The sequence below is a fragment of the Lactuca virosa genome, chromosome 5 (genome assembly GCF_052849685.1).
Source record: "Lactuca virosa cultivar CGN04683 chromosome 5, Lactuca_virosa_CGN04683_v6, whole genome shotgun sequence".
NCBI classification, from domain to species: Eukaryota; Viridiplantae; Streptophyta; class Magnoliopsida; order Asterales; family Asteraceae; genus Lactuca; species Lactuca virosa.
The window spans coordinates 126,911,742-126,931,775 of NC_136430.1; the positions used below are offsets into that span (position 1 = coordinate 126,911,742).

The 20,034-nt window shown below is 34.2% G+C and overlaps 1 protein-coding gene across 1 annotated transcript; it reads left to right on the plus strand.

The window, feature by feature from the left end:
• The first annotated feature begins 11,545 nt into the window (after positions 1-11,545).
• Positions 11,546-19,488, plus strand: ATG18H (autophagy 18h-like protein). The gene is made up of 9 exons (XM_079050805.1): positions 11,546-11,986; positions 13,230-13,673; positions 14,708-15,109; positions 15,785-16,030; positions 16,244-16,984; positions 17,212-17,375; positions 17,546-17,634; positions 18,781-19,194; positions 19,288-19,488. The coding sequence occupies exons 1-9, from the start codon at positions 11,804-11,806 to the stop codon at positions 19,290-19,292; spliced, it is 2,688 nt and encodes an 895-aa protein (XP_078906931.1). The 5' UTR covers positions 11,546-11,803; the 3' UTR covers positions 19,293-19,488.
• Positions 19,489-20,034: the final 546 nt, after the last annotated feature.

Sequence of the window (20,034 nt, forward strand, 5' to 3'; positions counted from 1 at the left end):
GGCTCACAAGGTCTTAAGGAATCCAACCTACAAGAAAAGGTATGTCATTCTACTAGTTTTATATTACAAGTACCCCATGCTATGCTAGTTAGGATGTAAACCTTGGAAAATTCATATTTGCATGAATATTAGAGAAAACATAGATCCAAGGTTTCTAGGGTTGCATGTACACCGTAGGAGTGTTAGAATGCTCAAAACTTATCAGTGGTATCAGAGCCTAGGCTTGTTTTCTTTGTATTTGATGCAAACTGCTTGGAAAAGTCGAGAATTCTGCAATATGAACAGTGAACTCGCCGAGTCCATGGGGGACTCGACGATTCCATGACAAAATGCATCCTACTCGTCGAGTAGGTTCTTGAACTCGACAAGTAGGATTCCCTGTGTGCAGAATTTCGAGTTTTGCTGCTGGAAATGGAATAGAATCATTACCCTAAACTGTTTTGGGCTCATAAAACTTATTTTTGGTGTGGTAATGATTATACTAATCCATTTTCAATGGTTATTATCAAATTTTCAAGTTTTATGTATGTTTATATGATTCTTGAAATAGTTGATATGGATGTTCATGCTTATGAGTTTTAGTAAGATCATAGGAATTATTTTCAAATTGTTTGTTAGTTAATTCTTGATCTAAATGTTTTTTAATGGATTCCATAATTTGTCCTCAAGTTATGGATTACCAAAATTCATTTCCTTTAAAGATCCATTAAAGAGTCATAGGTTACATAATTGAAGAGTCTTTCTCATAAATAGTTTTATGGACTCCATAACTTGTCCTCAAGTTATGGATGCTCAATAGTCTCTTCATTAAAGTTTTTTAAAACCTTAATTAAACTCATAAGTTATGAAAATCCAAAAGTTTTTTTTTGAATTGTTCAAAACTTGCCCTCAAGTTTTGGAAATTGTAAAGTCACTTTAAAAAACTTTAATTCCAAACCCTAGAGTTTTAAAAGTTAAAATTCAACCCTTATACTTTATAGTATTATAAGTTAATAATATTTATATATGTATAAGAGCAAGTCAGTTTTACCGTTAGTAGGCCTCATTCACGAAGCCGGTCTATAAGGGGGTATAAGGTTGTTGCCTATAAAATGGCAGCTTAATGGGTGTCCACTCTCACCCACCGCTTCCTTGACTGGTGGAGGGTCGTTAGCCGAACGGGTAAGACAAGGACTATAATTCTCCCTTCATTAAAAGTGTAATGATAATTACTAAGTAACTAAACACTTATAGATTCCCAATCTTAGTTACTTAGGAAAATGTGAATTTGGTGCTAACCCATGAAATTACACTTTGTACCTTACCAAGTCGTTGGTGGAGCGTGTGTGGGTAACCGGCACACTAACATGGACTAGTAAGAGTGGCAAAGGGTGACTTAATGTTTATGATAGATCGGTGGAGCGCGTGTGGGTAACCGACACATCGATTAGGTGATAAAGATTAAGGGTACCAAGTTAATTTGCATGGTTATTCACACCTTGTTTGTGATCCTCGGCATCCCAGTCACAAACTTGAGAGGGCACAATCGAGATTTAAACATGACATTGAAAAGTTCAATGAATCTCAAAAGATCTAGGAGTTTCAAACCAATTAAAACCTAATACCTATTTCGTTTTTCATGGTGGAAATTGGTGAATCGTCATTCGCCTACCTTCAAATATTTTGTAGCTTGGATTACGGCATCCCTCTTCCAAGTTATAAAATATTGTGTTGGGTCCTAGCCTTAATATTTCATATTGGGTGTTATATTAAGGACTTAAATCAACTAACTTGAATATCTCCCATTTTAGATGTTTGGTTCAGACAACTATGATCATCCCCTTGGAACAAGCTTTCCTAATGAAGATGATGTCCCGTGGTTGGATCATGGAAATCATACTTCAATTCCTCCACCTCCTCCAATTGTTCTCCCTAACCCACAAGTTCTTGAATAGTTCAAGGTCACTCAAGCCCTATTGGCAAGCAAAGTCTATGTGTGCTCACATCTTGGAGATGAAGTCACATATTGACAAGCCGGGAGAGTTGGGTGTCAAAGTCTTGAGGAAGTTGGTTATTGAGTAGGTTCTTCAATCACTTTCTAAGTCACATAGTGAGTTCCTGTAGGACTACTATATGACAGACCATGAGATGACCCTTAATGATCTTACCTATTTCCTTGATGCTGCTGAATTAGCAATGATTTGGAGCACTTGTAAAGCAAATTTGATTGGAAGATCGACTTCCCAAACTTCCATAGACATTGATAATGGTAACATTGGAAATCCAGAAAAGCTTTGTCTTCCCAATGGAAAGGGATCGGCCATAGTCAGCTCGGTTGACCAAATGGTAAAGAAAAAGGCTAAGTCTGAGATAGTCCCATGTACCATTCCCAAAGAGTCCATATGTTTCTATTGCTAAAGGAAGGGGCATTGGTTGCGAAGCTACCCCATTTACCTAAAAGATCATAAGGTTGGTAAAGTCAAAAAGTTTGACTCTACATCGGGTAAAGTCCACTATCTAACTCTATTAAGTTCCTATTTAGAGATTCTTATAACATGATGTGACTAGGTCGCATGTTGATGTTTTAAGAATCAAAGAAAAGAGGAAGCTTAAAGGAAGAATATGTTGATTCTGATCGCGAAGATGGATTTCAATCGTATAATCTGAAGATCAGAATTTTGAGCTGTTGCTTAAGAGTTGTGATAGATTGCCTAGGAATAAATAACAACATTGTTTTCATATGCATTTGCATTGTAAGGATAAGTTTTTTCCGCAAAGTTTTAAAATAAAAGGAAAAAGTTTTAATTTGATTTATTTTAAAAATATCCTTACAGTGGCATTTGTGAAATTTTTTTGTTTATATGATTCCATTGATAGCAATATTGGAAAATGGATTTGATTCTTTCGTTTGTGGTAGTGTCATAATTTACCAAATAAGGAACGATTCTCATCACCCAAGTTTCAGTTGGATAAAAACTTGGAATCATGCAACTTGTATTATATGATGAATGAGAATTTTCATATTTGGGAAAATAATACTAATTCCTTGTTCACATGTATATGTGAGTCAAGTGAAGGGCTAGGAGATCGGGTACACTTGGTTATGCGCTGATCAGGTCCACCACAAAGAACGATAAGGCTGTTCGTCATGATTTACTAAAGTTTACTAAATATGGTTATACTTACAAGTTTAAATATAATTCTGAAACATTGGGAAAGTTTCAATGTATGGCAGAACGAATGAGAAGAATCAAATTAGGCAGAAAGATAAAAATTTCTCAAAACTGAAAAGATGGGAGAGTACTTTAGTATCATGTTTTATGATCATCTTAATGAAACCATATCACAATTGGTCCTCTAAGGACATCTTAGTGCATTCTTATGGCTGAGAAGAGGAGTCATGGATTATTGAAATGGTTAAATCAAGAAGATGAGTCATACTTCGTTCCAAAACAATTCTTAGAGTCATACTCCAAGATTGTAACTTGAGTGACATATCTTAAAGAAGGTTGATAACACTTGACAATGAAGAGTAAAATGTTTTCTACTATTGTACATTTGAAATTGGTAAGTTGTGATGTTTTGGATAAAACAGAGACCAACTAAGGCCAATTATGTGAAGTGTTTGTCTTGATAAGAATCTGCACTATCTCTTGAATATTTGTTTGTCAAAGAATGGTTCTTGGCAAGAGAGTCTTATATGCCAATAGGAGAGTGGGAGTCTTAAAGATCCTGAAAGAGTTTCAAGAACTAATCAAGAATAAAACTTGTAGTTTATCACTAGCACATGACTTGAGGTTTATAACCTATCGTGCTGACATAATTCTTGTTTCTATGCCTATTCCAGTTAAAGTTGGCTTTGCATATGACTTCCAAGAGTTCTCAATTGGTTGCATAACAACCTGGAAGCAATGGTAGGCCCTTGTGCTGTCAGGTGACAAGAAATTAAGAATGGAAAAGTTCAGTCCATATGAGTTTGAATTTGTCATTAACCTTGTCTTGTGATTATGGTTTTGACAAATTCACATGGATAGGAACACATACACCATAAAATCTAAGTGTCATTAGGTTTCTCTCTGATTCATGAAAATGATGGTGAGGAAACGCTTTCACTAAGTAGATTTTAAGTAGATAGCAATTGTGATATTTGCATTCTCAAAGTCGTTAGTGGAGCGTGTGTGGTTAACCGGCACATTAACATGGACTTGTGAGAAATGGCAAAGGTCTAAACAATTGAGACTATGATTACGGCATCCCTTTTCATAGTTCTAAAAATTCTTTAGACACGCATGTGAGCTATATAAGGAAAGGTGTATGATTTTGATAAAGTCTTATCAAAGAATCTCGTATCAGAAATCTGAACTTTGGTAAGAAAGTCAATAAAGTATTGATTTCTAGAAGTCCAGCTAATTTCTGGATACATGTCAAAGCTAGTGGGAGCATAAGTGTTATGTTAATAGTAATTATTATGCTAGTGGGAGCATAATCAATTATGATAATTGTTGCAAGCTAGCAATGTTAATTATAGAAAACAAAAGGTTTCAATTGGGAAAAGTTGTTTTGCTATAATTAAGGGAGATGAAATTATACTTCATTTCAATTCTAAAAGCTTAGATTGAGAATTTAATCATCTTTAGTCAAGGATATATATATGAATTTTATGTTGGAATGGTTCAAAATAAGCAAATTCTATATATATATTGTGTTCTTAAAATTCGATTATGATTATGACATCCCTTTTCATAGTCGAATTATGAAAACATAGGAAAAGGCCGGTCTAGGATCATGTCTTTATGTGAGACATCATGAATCATGTCCAATATGCTTCGGGTATAGGATCGATTACATGTGCTATAATATTCATCCATTCTAAATTTTCAACATGCCTAGGATGTTAAGAGGGAAAAAGTACTTGGACTGGATATGACTAAAATGATTAAGAAATTGTCAAGGACAATCTGAGGTTTAACAAAGATTGGTTTCTCATGGACAGTTGGAAGTATAGTGTTAATTTTGAAATGACCGTATTGACATATTCTGAAAAGAGGCAACTCTTGTTCAGAAGTGATAGTCAAAATGAAATATGGAAATGTTTCCATAGGTGGAAGTTATTCATTAAATTTGTGTAAGATTAGAAAAACTTAAAGCAGGAAGGATGTTCAAATGAATGCACTTTGAATCTGAGACTTCGTTTCCATGGAATTGATCTCCATTGGAATACTCTGTAATGTATAATGACAATTCTTTGTGACTTTATGCATAGTCATTACAAGAGGATCAATGCATATAAGTTTAGAATCTAACAGATTTCGATAAATAGTAGTAATTTGGAATTCTTACATTTACGATAAGGATTTGGATTGTGAAATGAGCATCATTGGAATCATGTTCAATTGGTCTATTTCACAAAGTAAGGATCATAGACAAACATAGTGTGCATACTTGGAGTATGTCAGAACTATTGTTTAGACAAACATAGTGTGCATGCTTGGAGCATGGCATGACTATTGTTTTAATTCAAGTATTAGGCTGATAAATCGAAACATTATACAATGAATAATGTGTAATCAATATGGTGTTTAAATAAAAGGATGTTTTATTTACTCTCAAAGGTGCTTGGGGCCATATAGGATTAATATTATTCTTGTGTTTCACTTTGCATGTTTTGACTTCCCGAATAACTAGATTATTCAAACTCTCCATAGTCAGTCATATGTTGGAAGTAGATATGAATCAAGAATGTCATGAATTGGGTTTGTAGATGTCTAAGGTGCTAGACATAGCAAATGGTTGCTACAACATTCATGAGTGCTCATAAGTTCTGAGTATTGGATCCAACCCACACTCACTTATATCACTTTATGGAATTTATCTCGAGTGATCGTGAGACGGTAATATCATATAAGTCTTCAAACCTAGAGATATGAGTTGTTGATTATGAGTTGGTTATACATTGATTGTACGAAAACGCATTGGTAACTCGATGTTATAAAACGTGCCTTTGTGTATGATTCAACAAGTAGTAGAACAAGCATATGAGTCGAAGTTTATCTGTTCCTTTTAGTCCTTGGAGGATTAAAAGCGATATCTGGGCCCCTCGATGATTTTGTTTTGACCTATGTACCGGGCCCGGTCAGAACCAAATTGATGTGTTCAGTTTAGTTCTATGTCAAACAAATCGGAAATCGGGAAACAAACTGCTGGACAATAAGTACGACATTGTTCCATGTATTTGTCCGGCTGATATCTAGAACAGAGGATTATATGCTCACTTATCTTAAATGGCGCATCATCATCATAGTTCCGCGAGACTTTGAAAGAGCTACGATTTTTGGTCGGTTCTTGAAGTCATACATATAGTTATTAGACTTATCCAAGTGGGAGACTGTTGGATAAGGTGTCTAAGTCCATAACTATATTTAGTATGTACTTGACCCGATTTGGCATGGTCCATTTGGGTTGCATCTTCATCTCAACTTTTGGATAGACAAAATGAGAATAAGGACACTTATGGTTTGTTAATATATTATAAGTTCTAATATATTAATATGAAATCATATTATTTAATTAGTATTTATCAAGAATTAATTTGGAATTAATTTTGTGATCAAAAGGAGACTAATTAAATATATGGGGATTGATTTGTAAATCATTCATTCTTATATAGTGGGCTTATGGTCCATGATTCACTAGATTGGGCTAGGACCCATTGGGTGCTCCATGGATGCTCCATGGAGGTTAAAACCCATGGATCATGGGGGAAATAAAAAGCCATGCACATTAGGGTTTACATGGTATAACCCTATATGTGGCACAATATATAAGCAACCTCATAAGGAGCAAAATCGTCCACTAAGACTAAAAGGGTGAAGGCTAGCCGATTTTGTGATCAAAGTATTCTTCTCTCAAGTTATTCCAAGAGTTGTGGTGTTGTGTGAAACATTTGAGGCATCACATTTGGGGTGCTAGGCTCACAAGGTCTTAAGGAATCCAAGCTACAAGAAAAGGTATGTCATTCTACTAGTTTTATATTACAAGTACCCCATGCCATGCTAGTTAGGATGTACACCTTGGAAAATTCATATTTGCATGAATATTAGAGAAAACATAGATCCAAGGTTTCTAGGGTTGCATGTACACCATAGGAGTGTTAGAATGCTCAAAACCCATCACATTCTAGGTCAAAGATGGTGAAATATGGTCCTAACTCCATGCATGTCACCAAATTAAGGGCAGAGACCAGATATAACACATACTATACTTCGGGGACCTCAGAAAGCAATAAAAGTTGCAAACTTTATTCTAACCATTAATCCAAAACCCACAAATGGACGAAACTATCTTAAAACTCACGATCTAAGAAACATTATTCATAAAATTTGAGCCTTGAAGACTTACAAAATTCCAAAGGATGCTCAAAAGATTAGATTATGCTTACTTGATGCTTCCTTTCTCCCCTAACATTCTTCTTCTTCCTTCAAAAAACAAGATCTAGACAAATAAGGCTCAAGTACATGGAGGAGGGATAGGGTTTGACATAAGCTCTCTGGAGGTGATGGAGGTTGATGGTTGAGGAAACCCTCTCCATTACACACCTTAAATAAGTCTCAAGGCCCAAAACTTAGGGTTTTGTTCCTATTACGACGTCGTGCTGTGATAATTAAATGACTACCGCATCGTGGTAACCCAACTACCGCTCAGCGGGAAAACAAAATTCCCAAAATCCAAATTAAAACTTTAACCATGCATAACATTATTTCATACATGAATTGGGTGTTACACAAGGATTCACAGGGTTGTAGAAATATGTTGTGTAAATTCGGTTGATGGTTTACGGGGAGTCACCCGATTCCATGTACGATTATATGAGAATGTATGAAAGAACTGTAAGAGAAAGTTTGTATAAATTGTCAAAATGTGTTGTTGAAACATTTGGTGACGTTTATTTCTAAAAACTTTTGTTGAGGTATATGAAACAACTATATGTGGCACATGAAGAGTGACATGGTTTTCTCGGTATGATTGGAAACATTGATTGCACACACTGGAATTGGAGAAATTGTCCCCATGCGTGGAGATGACAGCTTGCAAGTGATCATCATGGAACGTCTTCATTGGTATTAGAGGTTGTTGCTTCCCAATATTTGTGGATTTGGCATGCTTTTTTCGGGGTTGTGGGTTCAAACAACGACATCAACGTTCTTGACCAGTCACCAATTTTCAACGATACTTTGTCAGGAAAGGCACCAGATGCTCCTTTTCATAATGAATGGAAACGAATATAAGTTTGGGGTATTACCTTCCAGATGAAATATATCCTATGTATTCCACATTCGTGAAGGCATTCCAACACCCAATGAAACCAAAAGAAAAATTCTTCAAGAGAAAAAAACAGCATGTAAAGATGTGGAACATGCTTTTGGAGTTCTAAAGTCGAAGTGACACATAATAGAACATGCAACACGACCATTGGAGATAGAAACTCTATGATATACTATGTATACATGTATCATAATGCATAACATGGTAGTGGAAGATAAATGACAAAATATTGCACAATATATGCCAATGGACCCCCGACACATGCAATTTCAACTAGGTTCAATGAAATATTTGCATATAATCGTTGATATTCAAGATGCACAAAAACGCAGACAACTTCGAAAAGACTTGCCCGATCATATCTATGATGCTAACGATGATGAAGAGTAGTGTAGTTAGAAAAAAAAAGATTATGTATTTTTTTAGTCTTGCAATGTCTTTTTTTTATTAAATGTTATGTTTTTTAATATTATATAATTATATTTATAACTATTGAAAAAAAAAGAAACACTCTAAAAAAAAGAAAAAAAGTATTGATATGAAAATTACTTTGATGTGAAATTGTGGTGATAATTTCTTACTTAAATGATATGGTTAGGGATGAGCTTTACAACCGGACCAGTTCGGAACCGGAACCGGTTTTCCTATATTATAAGAACTGAGAACCGGACCACCGGTTCTAGCGCCGGTTCCGGTCCCGATTTTTCGGTTATTTTTTAAACTAGAACTGGTTGAAATATTATAGATGATATGTTAGATTCCGGAGCTTGTAAATGATTCAATATTTTACCAAATTATGACCTTTTACATTCTAAATTGAAGTATAAACACTAAATTACATGATGAAAAAAGAATCAAGTATTTTCGACTTCATATAATTGAGTTATGCGCACTTTAAAAACGGGACAGATTCCAAAAAAAATGTTGAAACAGAAATTACGCAACATTGATATGCTGTTTTCCGGGGTCTATAACTGATTCAATATCTAACTAAAATATGTGTTTTTATAGTCTAAAATGAAGTACAAACACCAAATTACATGCTGGAAAAAAATTAAGTAATTCCGACGTCATATGAATGACTTATGCACATTTAAAAAAATGGGACAGATTCAAAAAACAAAAAAATGTTGAAATAGAAAAAAGGCAGCATCGATATTCTTTCATTCGGAGCATGTGTCTTATTCAATATGTAACCAAAACATATGTTTGTACAGTAAAAAATGAATTACAAACTCCAAATTACATGTTGAAAAAAAAAATCAAGTAATTCCGACTTTATGCGCATTTTAAAAAACGGGAAAAATATCAAACCGGTTACGATTTTTAGAACCGGGACCGATTTTCCTAGAAACGGAGAACCGGTAACCGGATTTTATTACCAATTCCGGTTCCGGTTCCGACGGTTCTAATGTACATCCCAAGAGATGGTGTTGAACACGACCGTAGTATGTGAAGTCACAAAAAGATGATGTTATGACTTTAGTGGCTTAGATTCATATCTACCGACCTAAGTTTTGGAGTGAGACAAAAAATAACAAACTTTATAGTCATTTCTTCCCGATTGCAATTTTGGCCCACATTTACACAATTATCTTTGGTCTTCTCAACAACCAAATTTCAATTCATTTTATCAAAGCTCACAATCCCAACACTTTTTCCAAAGAAGTCCCACATAATCAAATTAGTTTCAAGTTCAATAACAACACTTTACATCTTCAATTTCCAAAACCATCATCTCTACTTGGATAATTATGGCATCATGTATACACAAATTTTTAAATTTATAATTTTGACCGTATCACCTGAGATTATATGAAATTAGGTTTGAGATAATATAAGAAATCAATATCTTGATTTTAAAGAAAAGTTATACATATAGAACTTAGAATACATGTTGTTTTATGGTTTTGAGACAATAATTTTTCAATAAAGATATAAGGGAATACTAAACTGAAAATCTTATAGGTAAAGATACTTGGTAGTTAATTTTTGTTAAAATTGTAGAAAAGTTGCGTCTGTTGGAACACACACGTTTGTCAGTTTTTATGGGAAAAATTAATAGACGTATATATATCCGCTATATATAGATACTATTTTGTGGCCTACCACTCAGATCTTGCTGGGGTCGTTGCCCCCGAACCCCATGTTCCCGAGATCAAATTGCGTACATTATCTTCGCACTTCCCAAGCTTGCAGTATTTCTAAAACCGAACTCAACTTGTCTCGAGTTAATCATGATATTACTAAGTGAGTCGATTACACTAAATAAAACCACAAACAATACAAGAGGTCTCAAGGTCAAACCCAAACATACTTCATTGATTGTTAGTGTTATATGATTTACGCCTTATATTATGCATGATGGTCTTTATGGGTGCGTCGTGAGACATTAAGGAATGCAATTTACCGTTTTTGAGTTATTGTAATATTATATAGTTAATATGAATATTATAGAGTGATCTATTATTTAATTCAGAAACATTACAATTAGGATTGTAAAAAAGATTTTTAAATTTGAAAAAATAACAAAAAAATATGGGAAAGTTTTGGATATTCAAAATCCGATTTCAGTTCTTTTGATAGATATTTGATAGTTATATTCCAAAAAAGTGGATATTCAAATTATCCAAATCCATGAATAGCACATTTTGATCTATATCCTAGAATGGGAAGACCACAACATTTCAATGGGGGTATACTTGTAATAATTACTTTTCTTTATACATGTTTTGGGTATAAAACGAATAAGTTGGTTTCGATGCATTGGTTTGTAGCTTCAAATAATTGTTTTAAGGTGTTGCTGTGTTAAGTGATTAGTAGATATTTTCGAATATTCTTTAGTAGATATTTTCGAATATTCTCAAGTGGCATGTTAAATAGATAACAACAATACGAATCACAACTGTAAAAACCTAAAATATTAAAGTTTGGAATTTCAATATCAAATGTGATATCATGTATCTATATATTAAATTTTTGGGTATCCACAATTTATATATGAATTTGGATATAAATCGGATCCTAACAAAAAGTGAAAAATAATTTCACATATCCAAAAATCGGATCCTAACATGGCCTTATACGAGAGTTCTACAAAAAGTTAACATAAAAAAAACAAGATATATTAGAAGTGGTGTTTAGTAATAAGTCAAAAAGGAAGGTTTAAATTGACAAATTATAATCTTAAGGGACTCTATATTACAACTACCACAATTAGCTTACGGCGCAATTAACAAGCAAACTTGTAATCACAGATAGAGGGAGAGAGAGAGAGAGAGAGAGAGGAACCGTCGATGTGAAGGTCAAACCCAACAAACACTTTGAAAATCTCTGACCGCTGTAATCTCCGCCGTGTTCTTGCAAGTTTTTTTTTTTCTTCCGGTGAAGTTCATCATTTGATGCCCTATTCTATCGTGAATCTTCGACGCTTGGCGGTGTGTGGTGGTGGTGGTGGAGGAGGAGGGAGTGCCGGTGAAATTACAAGTAGTCGATTATTATTATGAGGAGAAACCAAAACAAGGCTAATAATGATAAACATGACAACAGCAATGGCTTAATTCCTAATTCGTTCAGATTCATTTCTTCATATATCAAGACCGTCTCTTCGAACGTCAGGTCCGCTGGAGCCTCCGTTTCTGGATCGGTTTCCGGTGATTCCTCCGATGAACTTCGAAAAGACCAGGTTTTATGATCGATTATTTAGTCGTTTGATTTCGCGTTTGTTGAAGAGTATTTTACTGTATTACTTAAGGATAAGGATTTATGTTCTTGCTACCGTTTTAATACTGGATTATGAAATTAATCTCATGTGTATTTTTATCTACTTTGAGTATATATTGTAGAAATTATTGCTTGGATTTTCTTCGGAAATGGAAATTGATATAGAGACTGACGAATCTAATTTAGCGATTAATCATTAATGAGACACTTAATTTGGATTGGGGACTAGTGGATGAGATATTTGGATCTTTCCTTAAATATAGGGTTTATTTGTTTTGTGGTTCTGGAGATGCTACTCTTTCTATGATAGCCACATAAACAACTGTGCGATTTCACCCTTGGAACTACAAGAATTGTTTGGAAATTGGAGCTTTTTCAAGGGTGTAGCAGGGGGTCACTTTAATCATATGCTTGAATTGTTTACTACTGATATGAGTAGATATGGAACTTTTATACAATTGGGGAAGTTTTGCACTTATGACAAAAAATTAAAGAGGATATAGACAAAAATCTCACTAGTTTCTGTTACAATTTAAAATGGAAAGTGAACTTACAACATACACCTGAAAGTGAGAAAAAGGAGCTGAGGTGACAAAGGTGATTGCTTCTTTGCAGATGAGGAAGTATTAGAAAATCAAAGCAAGTTCGATAGTCAAAACATGCATTTTTTGTGTGTACTTTGTTGTGGGTCCAAATAGAGTGCTAGGCTTCTAGCATGCTAGATAAAACATAATTCTTTATGCTTATGGACTTAAAAAGAAATTACTTCAATGAGATGTTTTAGATTTGACTTGCTAGACATAATGCTTATGGAATGAGTGCTACTTTTGTGAATTATCATTTCAATATTAAAATCTTTAGGGTTAGGTTAAAATTAAACTTACTTTATTTAACATATCACGTGTTCTCTTTCCATGTTGTGCAATTTTGGTATTGTACTTATAAACTAAATAGGTTATATTGTATTAATCAATAAGCAACTGTTGTGCAATTATGATCTTGTATGTGATCATGTTGCATGTTTCTACACTTCAACACATGTAACACATGGATTGTGTATAATATATTTAAATGATAAAAATCTATTGCTTATCAATAAAAGTCCCTTCTTTTGCACTATCACCCCTAAACTTTTGTTTAATCGCTCTGTAAGACTATAAATTATAAATTATAATAATCACTCAACATTATATTTTCTTGAACAGGTACTATGGTCTTGCTTTGATAGATTAGAGCTTAATCCATCAACAATCAAGAATGTCCTTCTACTAGGTTACTCAAATGGTTTTCAAGTTCTTGATGTGGATGATGGTTCTAATTTTAGTGAACTAGTTTCAACTCGTGATGATCCAGTCACATTTCTACAAATACAGCCTGCCCCTAAAGATGCAACAACAACTGATGCCCATGAAGGATTCAAAATGTCACACCCCTTGTTATTGGTTGTGGCTAGTGAAGAAGCTAGGGTTTCAGGTATATCACACAATGAAAGAGATGAATCTCAGATGGATAATTCCATGTATTCTCCTAGAGCTGTGAGATTCTACTCATTAAGGTCACATAGTTATGTTCATGTGTTGAGGTTTCGATCAACTGTGTATATGGTTAGATGCAGTCCAAGGATAGTAGCTGTAGGTCTCGCTTCACAAGTAAGCATCTATATCCATTATCCATTTACATTCACTCTTATTTTTATCTTTCTTTGAATTTTTAAGGGGTTAAATGCAAGAAATAGCAATGTATTTAAATAATCTAGGTATCTACCAAATTATAGCATTCTAATTTTAGTTTTTTCTTATGTGGACATTATACATTGGAAAATTTAACTCAGTTAGTTATAGCAGTGAAAATTGCTTTGTGTTTGGACACATTGCTATAGTTGGGTAGATTTTTTATGTGGTGTTTGGTATGATGGAATAAAGGAAGGAATGGAATGGTTCATGATTCATTGCATGGAAATGAAAAGAACCTGTTTGTTTTGCACATCGGAATGGAATGAACCATTGTTGAAGGAATGTGATTCCTTCCATTTTGTTAATTTTCATTCCTTATTATCATGGGTATTTTTTTCATCCCATCACGGATGAATTGAAAATTTGCAATATAGCCTGTTTTTATTTATTTAAATTTTATTGACACAGTTTTAAAATTTATTATTATTATTTTAATCAAAGTACACTTATAAGTCTTTAAAATAACAAAAATAATATAATTTTTGTGTAACTTATTTGGAATTTAACGAGCTTTTTTGTTATGTTCAATTTATTTTATTTTATTTTTGTAAATAAAAGTCTGATAATTGTGAAAAAAAAAATAATTTATAGAATAGAGTTAAAATATTATAAATTGTATTTACATATAATATAAAAAGTTGGTATGAAATTTCATTCCATATTTCTATTCCTATAGGCCAACCAAACATGATCATGGAATGTAATGACTCATTCCATTCCTTTGCCATTCCATTCCATCCAACCAAACAAACCCTTACTAATTTTTTTGTTTTCTTATTCCATTTGTGAAATTTATGTTTAATTCAGTTCCCAACTTAATAGTTGTCGAGCTTCACTTTTTATTCATCAAGGAACGAATCATATTAAAAATGTTTTTTTTCTTAGTTTTGAAAACGAATGTTATCGAACAATTAACAATGTTTTTTTTTTTTTTTTTTTTTTCATGGCAGATATATTGCTTTGATGCAGTTACACTGGAAAACAAATTTAGTGTGCTCACATATCCAATATCTCAATTAGGAGGACAAGGACTTTCTGGAATCAATATTGGATATGGGCCAATGGCTGTGGGTCCCAGGTGGTTAGCATATGCTTCCAACAACCCATTATTATCAAACACAGGGAGATTAAGTCCTCAAAATCTAAGCCCTTCGCCAGGTGTCAGTCCCTCAACCTCACCTGGTAGTGGAAGTTTAATGGCTAGATATGCCATGGAATCCAGCAAGCAGTTAGCTAGTGGACTTATTAATCTTGGAGATATGAGTTACAGAACTTTGTCTAAATATTGCCATGAGCTTCTTCCTGATGCTAGGGCTGTGCCTCATTCTACTGAAAATGCTAATGCAGGAATGGTAAGATTTTTTATATTTAAGTTGATAATCTTTTAATTTATTAATATTTATTTTCACTTATTGTAAGCATTTAAAAGGAAATAAACAAAGTGATTGCAAGACATCGCAATGATCTGGTTATTAACTTAATAATCTATGAACATTATGCATGTTTTGTTAAAAGACTAAGCATCTGAGAACTTACGTAATAAATCTTGCCAATAAAATTTTAATCTTATGTTTTGTTAGTTGAAATTAAAAAAGGGTTAATCACTAAAATGACAGAATCAAGGTGGGGTAATATCACCCATTTTGCAAAAAGGAATTTGTAAAATGCTTTTTTTTTTTTTGACAAATGACATATTTTTCGGAGATTACATCATCAATTTGTTGAAAATGATGTCATTTCGTGAAAAAATGCAAAGATTCATGATTTTCTGTAGGGCCCCACTCTTTTGGTTATTTTAGTTATCAACCCATTAATTAAACATCCAGGTTAGTAATAAAAACGGGTGATCTTGGTCCCTTTAAATTATCAATCACTGCTTCATTTATTTCTAAATTTTAATATCTGTATGTTTATTTTCTAATCATTCAATCTATTTCCATAACAAAATCCCCTACTTATAATTATTTACCCCTTCGGCATTTTAATAAAACTTGTTTTTGAATCATATTTAAAAATTATCTATGCAGGTTGTGATTAAAGATTTCATATCAAGAGCTGTCGTTTCACAATTTAGGGCCCACACAAGTCCTATCTCTGCACTATGTTTTGATCCAAGTGGGACCCTTTTGGTCACTGCATCGGTTCACGGGAATAATATCAATATCTTCCGGATTCTTCCATCTTCCTCACATAACGAATCAGGCAACCGAAACTTTGATTGGAATTCTTCTCATGTTCATCTTTATAAACTCCATCGTGGCATGACTTCTGCTGTTCGTTTCTACTTTCTCTCTCCTTTTTCTAAAATTATAAAACCACTCAAAACGACGTAGTTTTTGTCACAAATGGTTTACTGGAAAAAAAGATCAAGAGGGTGGTTTTTATCCTCAAAACTAGGTTGTTTTGAGTGGTTTTGCACCTAAGCTTTATATATAAATCCAGCTTATTGATTATTTGGTGAGTATGGTTTTCTGTTGATTTAACAGGTGATACAAGACATATGTTTTAGTCATTATAGTCAATGGATAGCTGTAGTTTCATCAAGGGGCACATGTCATATCTTTCTATTATCTCCTTTTGGTGGTGAAACTGGTATTCAATTACAAAACTCCAAAACCAAACTCTCACCTTTTGTATCACAACCATGGTGGTCAACCTCCTCTTTCACAAAAGACCAATCATTCTCACCCCCACCCCCACCCCCCATCACCTTATCAGTAGTTAGCAGAATAAAAAACGTTAATTTCGGGTGGATTAACACCGCCGGAAAGGCGGCTGTCCCGCCAGGTGTCATTGCCGCCTGTTTCCATTCTTCCGTACACCGGAATCATCCGGAACCTTCTGTTTCTAAAGCTGATGTATTAGAGCATTTGTTGGTGTATACGCCATCTGGGTATGTGATTCAGTATGAGTTGTTGCCTTCTTTAGGAAGGGAGCAAGGGGAATCCAGTGGTTCGCCTCAAGATGAGGAGTTGAGGGTGAAAGTTGAACCCGTTCAGTGGTGGGATGTTTGCCGGAGAACGGATTGGCCGGAAAAAGAGGAGTTTATTGGTGGTGCTCCGGGAAGACATGGTTTGGTGGAGGCGGTGATGGCTAATTCTGATGATGAAGATGGTGGTGTTGTGGAGAAGGATTTGAGTAAACTAAAAGAGAGATCGCGGTGGTATCTTTCTCATGCGGAGGTGCAAATGAGATCCGGGAGAGTTCCCGTTTGGCAAAAGTCGAAGGTGAGAAGGGTATTTACGTCTTTTTGTATAAACAAGGGATATCCCACCTTCTTGTGTGGGACAAAAATTGCAATTTTTGTCTCGTTGACTTCAATCCAAGTCCAAGGTGCTTACCAGGGCTATTCTCGATGATGAGGATGAGGAGAGGGTATTTATGTCTTTTTCGCAGATGTATGTTGGCATTTTTCACGAATGCTTATGAGTTATGATCTGATTATGATATGCAGATATATTTCTATGCAATGGCCCCACAGTTTCATGAAGAGCTAAATGATAGTGGGGAGGTTGATATTGAAACAATCCCAGTGCATGAGATTGAAATTAGGGAGAAAGATTTGCTGCCTGTTTTCGATAGCTCTTGTGTAGTTCATCCTGGTTGGACTGATAACCGGTAGTTTCACATTAACCCCCCTCTTCTTTTCATTTTTTTAATTTCATTGTAACCAGGGTATTTACGTCTTTTAATCTTTTCATGCGTGACTCTCTTTGCAAAAGACGCAAATGCCCTTTTCATCCTCGTAAAGCTTTTATAACTTAATTGGTTTTTGACTTTATTTGAAGAGTGTTTGGTGCTGGTAGATATTCTGCTTCGTCTTCCCATGGTGGTAGCAGCAATGAAAAGTTTCCTCAAGGTTCCATTGTCTCTCATGGTAAGACTGTTTGGTTTAATTTTTTATTTATCTTTTACTATTTTTTCTTATTTAAAATATACATAGTTAAAATTATACATTTCTATTTATATCAGGGTATATATAAAATGAATGTAAATGAAAAGGGAAAAATGGAATTGAATTCCTTCCACCCTCCCTAGGAATGGTGAAATCCATCAAACATGGGATTTGAAGGATGCTCACAGAATTGAATTCCATCCATCAGCCAACCAAACACACCATGGAATGGAATCTCAAATTCCGTTTCCATTGGATCCCAGCGGAATCCACAGGAGTTGGAATCTAAAATTCCATTTTGAGGCGTGTTTGGTTGCCAAACCAATGGAATTTAACTCCTGGAGTCTCCTTCAAACTCCTTGATGGAAGGATTTCATCATTCCTATATGTTGGTGGTAAGAATTGAATAATTCCATTCTTCATCTTTTCATAAGAAAAGACCAAAGTGCCCTCAGAAACCCATTTCCTATATAACATTTATTAAAATGTTATATACACTATTGATAAGGTTAATTCAAGATATAGTGTTTTTTTAGCGAATTGCACTTTTAGTCCCTGTAGTATTCAGATAGATATAATGACAGAAATGGTCCCTGTATGAAAAAAATTACAAAAATAGTCCCTGTGTTTCAAATACAAAATGACAGAAATGGTCCCTCTTTAACAAAACTACAGAAACAATCCCTGCCTAAGTCAAAAGTTACAGAAATGATCCTTCTGTAGGAAATAGACGAAATTACAGAAAATGATCCCTGTGTAAGATAAGTTACAGAAATGGTCCCTGTGTAAAAATTTATAGAAACAATCCCTGCCTAAGACAAAATTACAGAAATGATCCCTGTGTAAGATAAAGTTACAGAAATGGTCCCTGTGTAACAAAGTTATAGTAATAGTCCCTGTATAACACAAAATTACAGAAATGGTCCCTTTAACTTACAAACAAACTAAATAAACATGAAACCAGTAAACAACAAATGCATGTGATTGAATTTCATTCTGTTTCTTTCCAAACAAACACGTGACACATTACAATTCCTTTGACAGATCCCATTAATTAATTCCTTTAAATGTAATTCTCACCCAACACTATTTTTTATTTATTATTTATTATTATTTTTTTTCTCACAGGCTCATCACTAGAAGCAACAGAAGCACAGATTGTATCTTACCCTATTCTTGCTTCAACTGTAAATAATAAAGACAGCATGAATAGGCTAACTTGTTACCCTCCTCTCGATGAAATCATGAATTCTCCATCTCCAATTGACCACTCAATCCCACCCGACCTAACCGTGGCTCGCGGGGTCAAGTCCTTAGAAAGTGACGGTTCGAACCCTGGTTCAAACCGTTCCGACTCGAGCATGAACAATATTGTTGATGGATATGGACACGATTTCCAAGAAGAATACTGCAACCCTTCAACTCAGGAAAAAAGAGAAATTAATGAAGTTGATGGAAAAAATCGCCTCCATCAGAGGAATAAATCTGAGGAAGATGGTGATGATGATATGCTTGGTGGGGTGTTTGCTTTCTCTGAAGAAGGTCAGTAGTTCTTTCCATAATTGGTGGTTATATTCTTACATAAAAAAGCTGAAATGTTGATTGATTAATACAGTTTAATAATAATGATTGCAGGCTGATGGTGAAATGAATGTGGGTTTGATGGTTGTGTAACTAATTACTGATTTGATTTGAGAGGTGAAACTTTGGGTGTTGTTTCTTGTTGGGCAACAATTCTTGGTTTTCTCTGTTTCTAATTCTTGTGTACATGATGTATAGTTGGGTATGATTCCATATCTCTTTTAAAAGTAAAGAAGAAATCTTGACATTCTTTTACGCCATCAGGGTTTTTACTTTTTACTTTTCTTAATTCTTTGCATGCTTGTTATAAACAGTAAAAAGATGAGAAAATGTACAATGCTTTCATAAGAAAAAGTAGAAAGTACAACACTATAACATGATGAAATGAAAAGTCTGATGCTATAATAAACAAATAAATGAAAGTAGGTTGCTATTTCTTGCATTTAGCTGTCCAAGCCTGTCGTCATTATCACTAAATAAAAGTATGTTGCTATTTCTTTCATGGTTTCATCAAGAGCAGCAAAGAACTTGGCCTATTCATGCCATCTTTAGTATTAACAAATTTTTAATCTATGCTATTTATATTTTAAGCAAGGGGAATTGCCATAAAAACCCTCATGTTTGCAAAAAAAAAAATTGGTTTTACCTTGTCTGTTTTTATGTTCATTAATGCCATGATATTTGCTAAAAATGTTGGGTTTTACCATTTTATCGAGAACAGGTTTTCAAGGGAACCATGATATTAAATTCACAAGAAAACTCTCATATTTGCCAAAAAAAAAAATAAATCTGGTTTTACCT

Coding starts and splice junctions, on each gene's coding strand:
- ATG18H (XM_079050805.1), top strand. CDS start 11,804: ATGAGGAGAAACCAAAACAAGGCTAATAATGATAAACATGACAACAGC. Junction 11,987..13,229: donor ATGAACTTCGAAAAGACCAG/GTTTTATGATCG, acceptor TTTCTTGAACAG/GTACTATGGTCTTGCTTTGA. Junction 13,674..14,707: donor CTGTAGGTCTCGCTTCACAA/GTAAGCATCTAT, acceptor TTTTCATGGCAG/ATATATTGCTTTGATGCAGT.